Source organism: Danio rerio, chromosome 16 (genome assembly GCF_049306965.1).
Source record: "Danio rerio strain Tuebingen ecotype United States chromosome 16, GRCz12tu, whole genome shotgun sequence".
Taxonomy (NCBI): Eukaryota; Metazoa; Chordata; class Actinopteri; order Cypriniformes; family Danionidae; genus Danio; species Danio rerio.
Genome location: NC_133191.1, coordinates 49960011 through 49975000, shown reverse-complemented (window position 1 = coordinate 49975000; position 14990 = coordinate 49960011). Strand labels below are relative to the sequence as shown.

The 14990-nt window shown below is 37.0% G+C and overlaps 1 protein-coding gene across 46 annotated transcripts in view; it reads right to left on the bottom strand.

The window, feature by feature from the left end:
- Positions 1 to 14990, bottom strand: part of syngap1b (synaptic Ras GTPase activating protein 1b) — a 242814-nt gene that overhangs the window by 183537 nt on the left and 44287 nt on the right. For all 46 annotated transcript variants that reach the window (XR_012391298.1, XM_073924455.1, XM_073924465.1 and 43 more), the window contains one exon: positions 3222 to 3358. Coding sequence is in view for 45 of the 46 variants with exons in the window: in NM_001326467.1 (NP_001313396.1) it covers positions 3222 to 3358 (137 nt within the window). In the remaining variant the exon portion in view is untranslated. The remainder of the gene's footprint in view (positions 1 to 3221; positions 3359 to 14990) is intronic.

Sequence of the window (14990 nt, the reverse complement as noted above, 5' to 3'; positions counted from 1 at the left end):
GTGACTATAATGGGCATACCGCGCATGTCTTAATTTCATTTCTGTTTAGTGCAACTATGACCTTAATCAGATTAAATGAATCAAAAATTGCTGATTATTGGTGTCCATCTAAAAATAGTCAATGTTTCTGGTAGAATTTTTAATGTTTTTGTAATTATTATTGTTTCGCTGCAGCAATGTTGTGTACATTTCATTTGCTATATTTTTTCATTTATAAAGACTTGAAAATATGAATAAATTCTTATTGTAATGTATACATAAATTAAACTATTATCTCATTCAAATAATTGTATTGTAAGAATTGAAATATTGCAAATATTCTGATATCTTTGACAATTCAAAACATGAGCTGAAAACAGAGACTGGTGACTTCACAACCCACCAGGGAGGAATGCGGGAAAAACCAGTTCCTACTGCATTTGCATCTGACTATGCTGAGACTCAGCTTCATCCCCCAACTCACGCATATGGTCATTTCAATGTTTGAATGTTTTAGATTAACCAAACTGACTTTAATTATCATGTTTGATATCATTTGAAATGTCTCAGTGCGATTGGTACATTGGTCTCATTCTCTCAGAAATAGACATAATCAGAACAATGAATATATAACTTCAGGCATCTTTTGAACCACTGAGAGGGGTGTGCCACTAAGTGTGAATGCCTTTTGTTCACACCCCCTTCCTTGAGGGAATTCTTGGATTATTTAAGGTAAGGTCTAAGAAAAACTCAGGGCGATTCTGCCTAACCAGATCAGCCCATAACATGGGGTCTGCCCCATGTTATGTATATTTCAAAGTCAGGAATGCATCTTTTTCATCTTGGATTTATCTTTGATAATTTGATGTTTTGTATTGATCATTTATGAATTGACTGATTGAATTGGCATAATACATTTACCTGACTAATAAATTGTAATGTTTGACCATATTTTGCTCACTCTGTAATTATTAATTCAAGTAGATTACGCTGTATCCTTGTTTCCGCACGTCTTGCGTCAGGTCAGTAGACGGACTAAAATCCAATTGAGATGGAGCATTGGCACACTAATTGTGTTTTAGGGATCCGGCTGACTCTTGGTATTGATTCATGTGTACTTAGGTGGAAAGGGCGATAACTTCCGTCTAGGTCAACAAGGTGTTGCACGACTAACCTAGATTGGGTACCCGACCTTTGTTTGAAGGTAATATTATTCTAAATTAAGTTCATATGGGAAACCATGGGCTTGGTGAAAACCAAAGTTACTATAGAGTCCAGTAGTCGGGTACATTTATATTAATGCCCTAACCTCTAATTAGAAATGATGATTGTCTTAACTCAAAGGTGTACATCTAAGCGGGACTAACTAAAGTATTTTAGAACGAGCGCGCTGGTAGCGGCCATCTAAAGTATTAGTCAATTTACCTCTGTTTAATATTCAAGACTGACCAGAGTGTGACCGTGAGGGACGCCTTCGGCCGAGGCGATTTCTCTGAGCGACATGAGCACCCGAATGAACGGATGTAATAGTTACTAGTGAAGACAAACGGTTCAAACATTTATCTAAATTACATATTGATATAATCTTCTTAATGTTTTATAATTGGAGTCAGATAAAACGAGGATAAATATATTAATATTCTAAACCATCTCATACTAAAATTGGAGTCAGATATGAGTTAAGTTTAATATAAATCAACATTGTGCACTGGAAAGACCGAACATGCAGTGAACCTTCATCCACCAGTGGACACCGGCATTGGGCCAACTGGGTGGACCTTACAGTATTATAAATTAAGATTATTCTTACAATAATAATAATAATAATAATAATAATAATAATAAGTTTCCACTGAGTTGCGACTGGAAGGGCATCTGCTGCGGAAAACATGTGCTAGAATAGTTGCCGGTTCATTCTACTGTGGCGACCTCTGATAAATCAGAGACTAAGCTGGATGAAAAATGAATTAATGAAGGAATGAATGAATACTACAACTACTACTACTACTACTACTACTAATAATAATAATAATAATAATAATAATAAAAATATAAATGCCTGCTGTTTAACAAAGCAGTACAATCTTTCACAGTGTATATACAGTATATATATATATATATATATATATATATATATATATATATATATATATATATATATGTATATATATATATATATATATATTTAGTTGAAGTCAGAATTATTAGCCCCACTGTTTATTTTTTCCCCAATTTCTGTTTAACTGAGAGAAAATTTATTCAACACATTTCTAAATACAATAGTTTTAATAACTCATTTCTAATAACTGATTTATTTTATCTTTGCCATGATGACATTTAACAAAATATTTTTAAGACACTTCTATACAGCTTAAAGAGACTTTTAAAGGCTTAACTAGGTTAATTAGGTTAACTAGGCAGCTTAGGGCAAGTTGTATTAGGCAAGTTATTGTATAACCATGGTTGGATAGTCTACAGAACAAATCATCATTTTACAACAATTTGCTTAATTATCCTAATTTTAACCTAATTAACCTAGTTAAGACTTTAAACGTCACTTTAAGCTTAAAACTAGTATCTTGTCAAATATCTAGTAAAATATTTCTAGTAAAATATAAAAAATCTTTCATCTTTAATTTATAGTCTAAATAAGAAAGTCTTATTTGTTTTATTTCGGCTAGAATAAAAGCAGTTTTAAATTTTTTTATGAACCATTTTAAGGTTAAAATTATTAGCTCCTTCAAGCTATTTTTTTCGATAGTCTACAAAACAAACCAGCGTTATACAATAACTTGCCCAATTACCCTAACCTGCCTAGTTAACCTAATTAAGCCTTTAAATGTCACTTTAAGCTGTATAGAAGTGTCTTGAAAAATATTTAGTGAAATATTATTTACTGTCATCGTGACAAAGAAAAAATAAATCAGTTATTAGAGATGAGTTATTAAAACTATTATGTTCATAAATGTGTTGAAAAAAAATCTGCTTTCCGTTAAACAGAAATTGGGGGAAAAAAATAAACAGGGGGGCTGATAATTTGGGGGGGGGTTATAATTTTGGCTTCAACTGTATTTATATAATAATTCAGGAGGGCGAATGATTTTGACTTCAACTGTATATGCTTTTGTATAATCATTATATAAACATAGGCAAATTACTTATCGTGTCATATGTATATGCGTGTGCGTATAAACTACTCATGTAATGTTGTGATGGAGGTTAGGGTTTAAGGTTAAGGGTACCTCCTCCTGGTCCAACATGTAGAGCTGATTTCCACTGATCACACCCAGACGAGGATTCCAGTCGGCCTGCTCGTATGACGGAGCAGCAGCGAACGACGGCTGGGGTCTGTAGGACGGGGGAACGGCATACCTCGCATCTGAAGGAGAACAGGAGAAAGGAGAGTTAAAAGAAATGCCAAGAACTACGGTTTTATTCCAGCTGCTTCACAGTCTATGAGCAGATCTGACCTGAATTTGCACCATTTGAGCAGTATGTGGAGCTGTTGGCAAACATTTATGCAGAAAAGCCAACGATGAAGCTCAAGTAATGTCACTTTGAATAAAAGTGTTTGGTAAAACAAAAGTTTAATTTTGATTCTGGGTTATTTTAGTATCAATGAAATAGTTTTTATCTCAGTTTTGTTGTTTATTTTTGTACTCTGAATAAAATTAATTGTCAAAATAAAAGTTTAATTGTGATCCTGTTTTTTTTTTTGCATCAATATATTTTTTTTCAGTTTTGTTGACATTAATTAGTACTTTTTTGTACTTTGAATAAAAATGTTTGGCAAAAAAAAAGTTTAATTGTGAATTTGTGTTATTTTAGCAACAATAAAAATGTTTTTTTTTTCAGTTTTGTTGACAATAAATAGTACAATGTTTGTACTTTCAATAAAAGTTTTTGGCAAAAATTGACAAAGTTTTTTTCAGTTTTGTTTTATTTATTTCTTTGAATAAAAGTCTTTGTCAAAATAAAAGTTTCATTGTGATTTCGTGTTATTTTAGTTTCAATGAAATAGGTATTTTTTTAGTTTTGTTGTTTATTTTTGTACTTTAAATAAAAATGTTTGGCAAAATAAAAGTTTTATTGTGATTTCATTCTATTTAGTATCAATATTTTTATAGTTTTGTTGACATTAAATAGCACTATTTTTGTACTTTGAATAAAAGTGTTTGGCAAAATAAAGTTTGATTGTAATTCTTGGTTATTTTAGTATCAATAAAACTATATATTTTTTAGTTTTGGTGATATAAAAAATAAAATTTTTGTAATTTAAATAAAAATATTTGGCAAAATAAAAGTTTCATTGAGATTTCATTGATTTGATATCAACATTTTTATAGTTTTGTTGACAATAATTAGTACAATGTTTGTACTTTGAATAAAAGTGTTTAGCAAAAAAATATAATAATTGTAATTCTGTGTTATTTTATTCATTAATTTATTCATTATACATTACATTATACAATGCAGCCATTTTTTGCTTACCCAATTCACCTGTACCACATCTCTTTGGACTGTGGGGGAAACCGGAGCACCCAAAGGAAACCCAGGCGAACATACAGAAACACCAACTGACCCTGCCGAGGCTCGAACCAGTGCCATTCTTGCTGTGAGGCGACAGCACTACCTATTGCTCCACCACGTCGCCCTGTTTTATTTTAGTATCAATAAAATATTTATTTTAGTTTTTTGACATTAGGTAACAGAATTTTTTGTACTTTGAATCAAAGTGTTTGACAAAATAAAAGTTTAATTGTGATTTTTTTGTTATTTTATTGTCAATTAAATAAGGTATTTTAATTTTGTTGACATTAAATGGTACAGTGTTTGGCAAAACAGACGTTTTAGAATCAATTAAATAGTTTTTTCTTAGTTTTATTGTTTATTTTTGTACTTTGAATAAAATGAATTGTCAAAATAAAAGATTCTGTTATTTTGGTATCAATATATATATATATATATATATATATATATATATATATATATATATATATATATATATATATATATATATATATATATATATATATATATATATAATTTTATTTTTATTTTTTTCAGTTTTGTTGACATTAAATAATACAATTTTTGAACTGAATAAGTGTTTGGCAAAATAAAAGTTTCATTGTGATTTTTTGTTATTTTAGTATCATTTAAATAGTTTTTTAAAAATTTATTTTGTTGTCATTCAATAGCACAATGTTAGCACTGTAAATAAAAGTGGTTGACAAAATAAAAGGTTCATTTTGATTCTGTGTGATTTTATTCATTCATTCATTTTCCTTTGGCTTTGTCCCCTTTAATCAGAGACTATTCCAAACGAAACTCATTCAGAATATGTTTTACGCAGCAAATGCCCTTTCAGCCGCAAACCACCACTGGAAAACACCCATACACACTCACATTTAAACATTAATACACTACAGCCAAGTTAGTTCATCCATTCACCTATAGGGCATGTCTTTTACTGAGGGGGAAACCGAAGCACCCGGAGAAAACCCACACAAACACAGGAAGAACATGAAAACTCCACACAGAAATGCCTTTGACCCAGCTGGGACTCGAATCAGCAAACTTCTTGCTGTAAAATGAGTGCTAACCACTGAGCCTCGGAGCAGTTTTACATTTTGAAAATATTTAATTCTGTATTATTTACAAGACATTTTCCTCAAGGGGATGAAAAAAAGGTCAAAATTTACTGGTATTGATATACTTATCCGGACAATGAGTTCTTGGCTGCTTATAAACAGAACAAACACACTTTTCAGATGTTGAAACCGATGCCACTGTACAGCACTGAGGGTTCATCAGGTTTAAAATCGAGCTGTAAATCTGTCACACATTCAGCCCTGGACCTGTCAGCCAAGACGAGAGCAATAAAATGAATACTGCGTCCTTTGGCTTTTTTTTTTTTACCTCACCGCTGTTCTTCTACAAAACTTACTGCAAGATATGCCTCACACACTTTCTCTCCAAAAAAAACACAGCTCGCAGCCGACATTGTGCCTCGGCGTCCTCCCGTTCCATGTGTCTCTACCCTCTGAACCACCAGCCAATCAGAAGGAGCACTGGCAGATGGTGGCAGCATCAGAGGGATGCTGGACAGGCACCGGACACTTCTGTCCAGACACACACACACACACACACACACACATTTGTCAGATTTCCTCCAAGCACTCCAGAACAACAGGGAAAGGCACTCAACAAACAGATCACTGGACTTATGCAGCCGTATGTTTGCTCAAATTTATGCATTTACAAGTGGACTTTTTTTTGTGCTTTTCTGAGATGAAGGGGGAAAAATGTCTTCAGCAAATGGAAAAGAAAGTGCAGCTGCTTTCAGATAAACACTGCATAATACCATCTCATTGAAACTCGTAGCCGTTATGGATAATTCATATGAATTTGGACAAACTCATCTGCTCACTTTCCAATGTTTAGGCATGTGCCTTCATGCTTCAAAATAAAATAAAATAAAATAAAATAAAATAAAATAAAATAAAATTAAATTAAATTAAATTAAATTAAATTAAATTAAATATGGTGGCTCAGTGGTTACCACTGTCATTTCGCTGGTTCGAGTCAGTTGGCATTTCTGTGTGGGGTTTTATAATAAATAGACTATATCTATAGTGTATATATGACACAGTGTTAGAGTAGGGTAGGGTAGACACAGTGACTCGGTGGTTAGCACTGTCGCCACACAGCAATAATGTCGCTGGTTCAAGTACCGGATGAATATAAATGAATGAATAAAAGTTGAAGTTTTTACTAAAGTACACTGAAGAGTGTAGAACTGATGCTAAACACTCTTAAAATATATTCAAATCATTCTTTTTATATTTTTATTTTATGGTGAACTATCCATTTAAATTTGCAATCATGCCTTTTGCAGATGCTTTTATCCAAAGTGACTAGAGTACAAGTACAGATCTGATCAGCTCTCGTTTTCCCTGGGAATTGAACCCACAACCTTGCCGTTTCTCTGCACTTTGAGCTTCCTTTGACATGACAGTTGGCCATGAAGTGACTCTAGCAAACACAGCAAACACAGTGTTGCTCTGCTGCTGTGAGGCGAATCCCACCGCTGGGCCACGCGACACACTTTCTGCTGCGCGCTGGGCTCTCGACTGACACAGAGCCAGCTAAAATCTCTTCCACCATGGAAATAGCCTGTCACATCGAGCTCCGTCCTGGCAACAAGTCCTAGAGAGCCGGAGGAGCTGCCCAGCACTGCTCTGTTCAACGCCACTCGCCAGCATGTAAGAAACCCCTCATGACGATAACTAAAGACTTCATGACAAAGAATATGACATTTATAAAGTGACTTAAAGGATCAATCCACTTTGATGAACATTGGCTCATTTTAAAACCTCCTATAGTGTTAAACAGTTGAGTTTTACCACTTTTGAATCTATTCAGCCAATCTCCGGGTGTGGCAGGAGCACTTTTAGTTTAGCTTAGCATAAATCATTGAATCCGATTAGACCGTTAGCATATCGCTCAAAAATGACTGTAGTTTCAATAATTTTCCTATAAAGGCAACCCAGGCTTATTATGTATACGTACCCCAGCATACATTTCTGGAGAGAGCGAAATGTCATCGGAGGTCCATTTTTTGCAGTTTTTGTTTTAGCGAATCCACCAGAGGTCGCTGTGTGCACTTTTACAGATCTCAAATTTCTCTCGCGAGTGCCATTCGGGCCTGCTTTTCTCACATAAATCCACCAGAGGCTGCTGTCGACTGACAGACCGACTAACTGACCAATAACCCCACCCACCCCCTTCCCTAAACCCAACGACAGTGTTTTCAAGAGCAATCCAGAAAAAGAAAAGCCCTCACGGCCGCCTGATTTTTACCACATTTTCAGATCTTACCGACCGACCAACCGACTGATACCCAACTGATAGTGTTCCCTAAACCCAACTGATAGTATTCCCTAAACCCAACTGATAGTGTTTTCAAAATCACAGACTGACCCGCCCACCGCTTTCCCTAAACACAACAACATTGTTTTCAAAAGCAATCTGAAAAAAGAAAAGCCCTCACGGCCACCTGATTTTCACAACATTTTCAGATCTTACCGACTGACCAACAGACTGATACCCCCACCTACCCACCCCATTTTCTAAACCCAACTGATAGTGTTTTCAAAATCACAAACTGACCCGCCCACCGCTTTCCCTAAACCCAACAACATTGTTTTCAAAAGCAATCTGAAAAAAGAAAAGCCCTAACGGCCACCTGATTTTTACAACATTTTCAGATCTTACCGACCAACCAACAGACTGATACCCCCACCCACCCCATTCCCTAAACCCAACTGATAGTGTTTTCAAAATCACAAACTGACCCGCTCACCGCTTTCCCTAAGCCTATTGACAGTGTTTCCAAAAGCAATCCAGGAAAAAAAAAAACGCTTTCGTTGTTGCCTGTTTTTAATCACATTTTCAGATCTTACCGACCGACCAACCGACTAATATCCCCACCCACCCCCCTCCCTAAACCTAACAACAGTGTTTTCAAAAGCAATCCAGAAAAAAAACTTAATGGCCACCTAATTTTTACCATGCTTTCAGATAATATCTACCGACCGACACCCCTACACACCTCCTTACCACGTTCTCACTCTGTTATTTACCCTGTACATGTTTTTTTTTTTTTTTTTTTTGCCTTTTGTTTTTGTTTTACCTGCTTTCTGAAACTGTTCTTCATCAAACTCGAACCCCGTCATTGCGGTCAACTCCTCTCAGCATTTCAAGTCAACCGACGTACACGGCGAGCCAATGGGTAAACTGGTAACAGTGAAGAAGCCGTCCACATGGAGGAAGGCGGTCAGTTGGTTGCACGAAAAGAAACAGAAGCTGTCTGTGGTGTCATACCATAGTGTTTGTTTTAAAGACAAAAGGCAGCCATACTTACCTCTGGCTACATAATTTCGATCTCTCCAGAAATGCAAATGGGTCTAAGTATTCACAATGAGCCTGTGTTGTATAAAGGGCACCTATGATGCAAAATCAACTTTTAGAAATCTTTGAAGAGAACTGTGTGTTGGTATATTGTGTCCACAGTCGCATTGGAATTATATAAACATAACAAGTCTTTAATTTATGTTCCTGAAGTTAAAATAGGACCCAAAATCCTGGTGACTTTAAGGCAGAACAAAACATGATATAGGAGTGCTGTTTTCAGCACATGTCTCGTTAGTAATGCATATAATTATAATCATGTCTCGGTTAGCAATGCATATAATTATAATCATGTCCACAGAACAGGATTTGCTAAGAAACTGAGATTAAAAGATCTGTCCTAAAAACAGCTACATTTCACTTTGACCCCAAAATTGATATTTTCAGCAGGGTATAATAAATGATCTCATGGGTATTTTGAGTTGAAACTTTACAGACACTTGCGAAATCTTTCATTATTTTACATGTTGTAAATGGGGCAAAATAGGACCCCTTTTAAAGCTTTACTCTTCTTTGATTACATTTACTCATTTAGCAGACACTTTTATCCAAAGCAACTTACAAGTAAGGTTAAAAGAAACAACGTATATGTAATTTCAAAAAATAGAAATATTAATACTAAGTCATTGACGTGACAATATGATGTCTCAAATGTGATAGGTCAGTATGACTAATATGGCTATTCTAGTCATATAAGTCTAGTAGATCCAGTGTTAAAATCTGTAAACCGGAAGTTGCTGAGACTTTTCTTTCAGTAAGTTGATGTGCTTGGTAAATTGAATACTAGGCTTTCTTTTTGCGCATCATTACCTCATAACAAACTAATGGTAAAAAGGGCATGGTTACGGATATTGTGGCTTAAGCCATCAAACCAACACAGGCTCATTGTGAATACGAAGCCCTGTATGAATTTATGGAGAGAGCAAATGATGTAGCCAGAGGTATGTATGGCTGCATTTCGTCTTTAAAAAGAACACTACAGGGCGGTATAACGCAGCCGACAGCTTCTTTTCGCGCAAACAGCTGACCGCTTACCTCCTTGTGGACAGCTTTTTTGCTCTTACCAGTTTTCCCAGTTGCTCACCACATACATTGGTGAACTTGAGACACAGAGAGCAGTTGACCGCGACGACGGGATTTGAGTCTGGTGAAAAACTGTTCCAGAAAGCAGGTAAAACAAAAATAAAAGGCAATAAAATAAAATAAACAAGTAAATAACAGGGTGTGAATGTGGTAAAAGCTGAAAATGTGGTTAAAATCAGGCACCGCAAAGGCTTTTCTTTTATTTGATTGCTTTTCAAAAACACTTTTGGTTGGGTTTAGGGAAGGTAGTGGGTGATCGGTCACTCGGTTGATCAGTCAGTCGACAGTGGCCTCTGCGTTGTGACGCCATTTTTTTACTCACTCACCAGTTGACTGTTACCTCCATATTGACGGCTTTTCCACTGTTACCAGTTAGTCCAGTAGCTCGACAAGTGTGTCAGCAGACTTTAGACGCAGATCAGAGTTGACCGTGACAATGGGGTTCAAGTGCATTGAAGAACAGTTCCAGAAAGCAGGTAAGACAAAAACAAAAGGCAAAAAATAAAATAAGTAAAAATGGTAAGAATGTCGTAAAATATGAAAATGTGGTTGTAATAACGTTCATGGCCCTTTGGCCGCCAGGAAGAAGGAGGCGGAGAACCAACGCAGTTTTAAAATACTTATTTATAACATGAACTAAAGTGAACATGGTCTAAACCAAAACAAACGGACGGCAGTCTAAACCAAAACAAACTGAAAGCAAAAGTAAAATATGTCCAGGCCCGGTCCTCTCTCAGCTTCCTCTGCCATCGTTCCTCCTTTTATAGTCCAGAGCTCCTTCCGTGGGATTCGAGGCACTTACGCGGTGGCCTCACTCCTACAGCTCTCGGCCACGCCCCCTCGCCACAGTGGTAAAATTAGGCGAGGGCTTTTCTTTTTCAGGATTGCTTTTTAAAACACTGTTGGTTGGATTTAGGGAAGAGGGTGGGTGGGTCAATCAGTGCTTTTGAAAAACAGTAGGTCAGTCGATCAGTCAGTCAGTCAGTATGCAGTCAGTCTATAGAACCCTCTGGTGGATTTACAAGAGAACAGCAGAAGAAATTGGACTCGCGAGAGAAAAATGGAGATCCAAAAAAGCATACACACAGCAGCCTCTGGTGGATTTGTAAAAACAAAATCTGCAAAAAAGTAGCTACTGGGACATATTTTGCTTTCTTCAAAAATGTATACAGAGGAACGTAATCAGAATGAGCCTGGGTTAAAAAAAAAGTAACTCCTAGGACGTATTTTGCTCTCTCCAGAAATGTATACAGGGGTACATATCCATAATGAGCCTGGGTTGCAACAAACTGACATCAACAGAAAAAGACCACCACTACAAATGCCAAAACAAAGCCTCAGACTTTGATTGAAGATTACCAACATTTTTTTTTTTTTGTGGATTAACTCAGAGATTAATAGTTTAAAACAACAATGTGTTCCAGCAAAACAAACATAAATTTCGATTTCACTTGGACTGTTTTGCTTTGTTAAATTAAAATCTGTTCTTCAAATCCATCTCCTTGCAGCTGATCATCAAATGAATGCCCGAGTTATCCTCCTAAACGGCCTCTGACATCTCAGACACACACACTCCAGGCGCCTCTTCATGTTCTCCATCACAAACTCTGGGTGTCATTGACTAACACACTTCCGAGAGGGTGTTACTATTCTTTTGGCGGGCTGATGTGTGCCGCGAACATGAGGAACAGGCCACGGATGGGTCAGTCTCACATTGTCATTATGCAGACCAACAAAGAGAAACACTGATTATTCACATCGCTGCGCTCCAAACACGGCTAAAAATAATCGCACGGCTGCCCCGGGGCTGGTAGCGCACAGAAAAAGATAGTAGATGTGTGGTTTATAGTCATATATCTGTGTGCGTGGCATTAACTGATGTCAATAGTCTGTCGTACAGTAGACTCGAGTGCACTGAAAGAGCGGGCTTTGATTCATGCACAAAAGCATTTCTGTGTTCGTGCTGCGCGACGGACATGTGACCTTACATCATAATGGACTTTAAAAGGCATGAATGTGTCATCCGGCAGGAGCAGGAACAAAATGTTATCGCTCAGAGGATGCTCTTAAATAGCTCAGGACATTTACTGAGTGTGTCAGCTGCTTCGCTTGTCATTTGGAGAAATTCAAATAGATAAAAGTAGACAATATTTGGCATGGAGTACAAGTATAAAGGTGGGAAAGTAAATACAGTATTTCAGCAATATTTTCCTCGAAAAAAATGGAGTAAACACCTAGCAAGCACTGATATAAGAAGCTATTAATAGTTAAACAATGTTGTCAATCTACACCATTCAAAGACATCTGAATAATCAAAAGCCAGCAAACCTAAACATGAAGAATTTCAGCGGGGAAAACTATATTTCTGAAGGTGCCGTTTAAATTTTCCCCAGATGTTAGTAACAATGAATGAAATCCATATTTGCAATGAAAACAAATCTAATTGATGTTGTTTTCAACCAGGTTAACAAGTTTTTTTAAACTTGAAGGGGTGTTTGGACAATTTTCAATCTGGTTTCAGACCATATCACAGTTCAAAGAGCGCTCTTATAAAGATAATCAATGATATACGTCTAAATACAGATTCAGGCAAACTAACAGTGCTGGTACTGTTCGATCTCAGTGCTGCATTTGACATTATCGATCACAGCATACTTCTGGATAGGCTGGAAAATTGGGTTGGGCTGTCTGGGACGGTCCTCAAACGGTTCAGATCTTAACTTGAAGGGAGAGGTTACCATGCTAGTATAGGCAAGTGGTGCTCGCTGCAGAGCCATTTGAGGAGAGGTGAGCTCCAGAGAGGGGGAGCTTAAGCTTGAGCTCCACCTTTTTTGCACTTCTTCTACGAGTGATGTCACTGGGGGTAGGGTTAGAGGTGGGGTTGGTGTACGCATTAAAACAGCTTACAGGAGGAGGAGCGACAGTTCATGCTCCCCCTCTCTGGAGCTCACCTCTCCTCAAATGGCTCTGCAGCGAGCACCCTCTCAGTATAGGTGACCATAGATCAAGGTGGACACCCATGACATGTGGAGTCCCACAAGGCTAGATTTTGGCACCTCTCTTGTTCAACCTTTATATGCTCATTCTGATCCAAATAATGAGAGAGAACCAAATCTCCTACCACAGCTATGCTGATGACACTCAGATCTACATAGCCTCACTGCCTATTGACTACAGCCCCATTGACACCCTCTGCCAAATCATTGACGAAATTAACAATTGGATGTGCCACAACGTTCTTCAGTTAAACAAAGAGAAAACTTAAGTCGTTGCGTTTGGGAACAGAGATGAGGTTTTCAAGGTGAATACGTACCTTGGCTCTTAAGGCCCGTGCACACCGAGAAATTTTTTGCTCGCATTTTCGGTCAACGTTTAATGCCTCATGACTATATAAGATGCGTCAATGTGATCGTGCACACCAACGCGCAAAACGGCAGACGCAAAAGCGTCATTAAAAAAAAAAAGCCTCATGCTTGTTTTTTTTTTTTTTTATTTGACGTGCCGCGTTAAAACGTTCTCTACCAATCAGGTTGGCACTTTTGTTCATGTCCACGGAGCTGCTGAAGTAAACTTGGAGGCGCTCAAGCGCAAAACTGTCAATGCGAGCGCACATTAAAGAAGATGCCTAAAGGTGATATGGACGTACAGCTGCTTATTGCTCTGTGAACAATAATAATTTCTTCATCGCTAGAGCTGGAGCTGCTACTTGAACCAGGTGTTCAACCACATGCTTGTTCGAGTCACAAAGTTGTGTAGCGCCATCTAACGTCAAGGAGTGATTTTGCATACTCTTCTGCTTGATGCCAAAATCGCTAAATCGCTCGGGTTTAAATGCGAAAAAAATATCTTGTGAAACGCTGACAATAAACGCAAAACAAAAACATCCCGGTGTGTAGGAGCCTTAAGGATCAAACAACAAAAAATAAGGTCAAGAATCTTGGTGTGACCTTGCAGTTAGATCTGAGTTTCAATAGTCATGTCAAAGCAGTTAGTAAATCAGCATACTGTCATCTCAAAAACATTGCATGAATTTGATGCTTTGTTTCCAGTGAAAACTTGGAGAAACTTGTTCATGCTTTTATCAGCAGTAGTGTGGATTACTGTAACAGCCTCCTCACGGGCCTCTGCAAAAAGACAGTCAGACAGTTACAGCTCATCCAGAACGCTGCGGCCAGGATTCTGACCAGAACCAGGAAATCAGAGCACATCACACCTGTCCTCAGGTCTTTACAAAGGCTCCCAGTTACATTCAGAATAGATTTTAAAGTATTATCACTTGTCTATAAATCACTAAATGGCCTAGGACCTCAATACATTACAGATATGCTGACTGAGCACAAACCCAACAGATCACTCAGATCTTTAGGATCATATAAACTAGAAATTCCAAGAATTCAATCAAAGCAGGGTGAATCAGCTTTCAGCTACTAACAGTGCCCCTCGCTGCTGGAATCAGCTTCCAGAACTGATCAGATGTGCTACAACACTAGGCACAATCAAATTGAGACTGAAAACACATCTGTTTAGCTGTGCCTTTACTGAATGAGCACTGTGCAATGTCCGACAGATTGCACTATTATGTTTATCTCTTCTTTTTCATTTTTTAATAACCTGTTTTAACACATTTTTATTTGTTTTTATCCGTTTTTTAATCATTTTTATTATTTGTTTCTATTTTTATTTTATTCTTGTTTATGTAGAGCACTTTGAATTGCCACTGTGTATGAAATGTGCTATATAGATAAACTTGCCTTGCCTAAATTACACAGTAAAAAAAAAATCTGTAATTTTATGGGTAATTTCCGGCAGCTGGGGTGCCGGAAAAAAAGACGTAAAATAAAAAAGCCATTAAATTATAGAAGTTTACCATGAAATAATGAACATTAAACTACAGAAATTTCCTTAAATTTAAATTACTAATAAATTTCTGTAATTCAACCTGTGTTATTTTA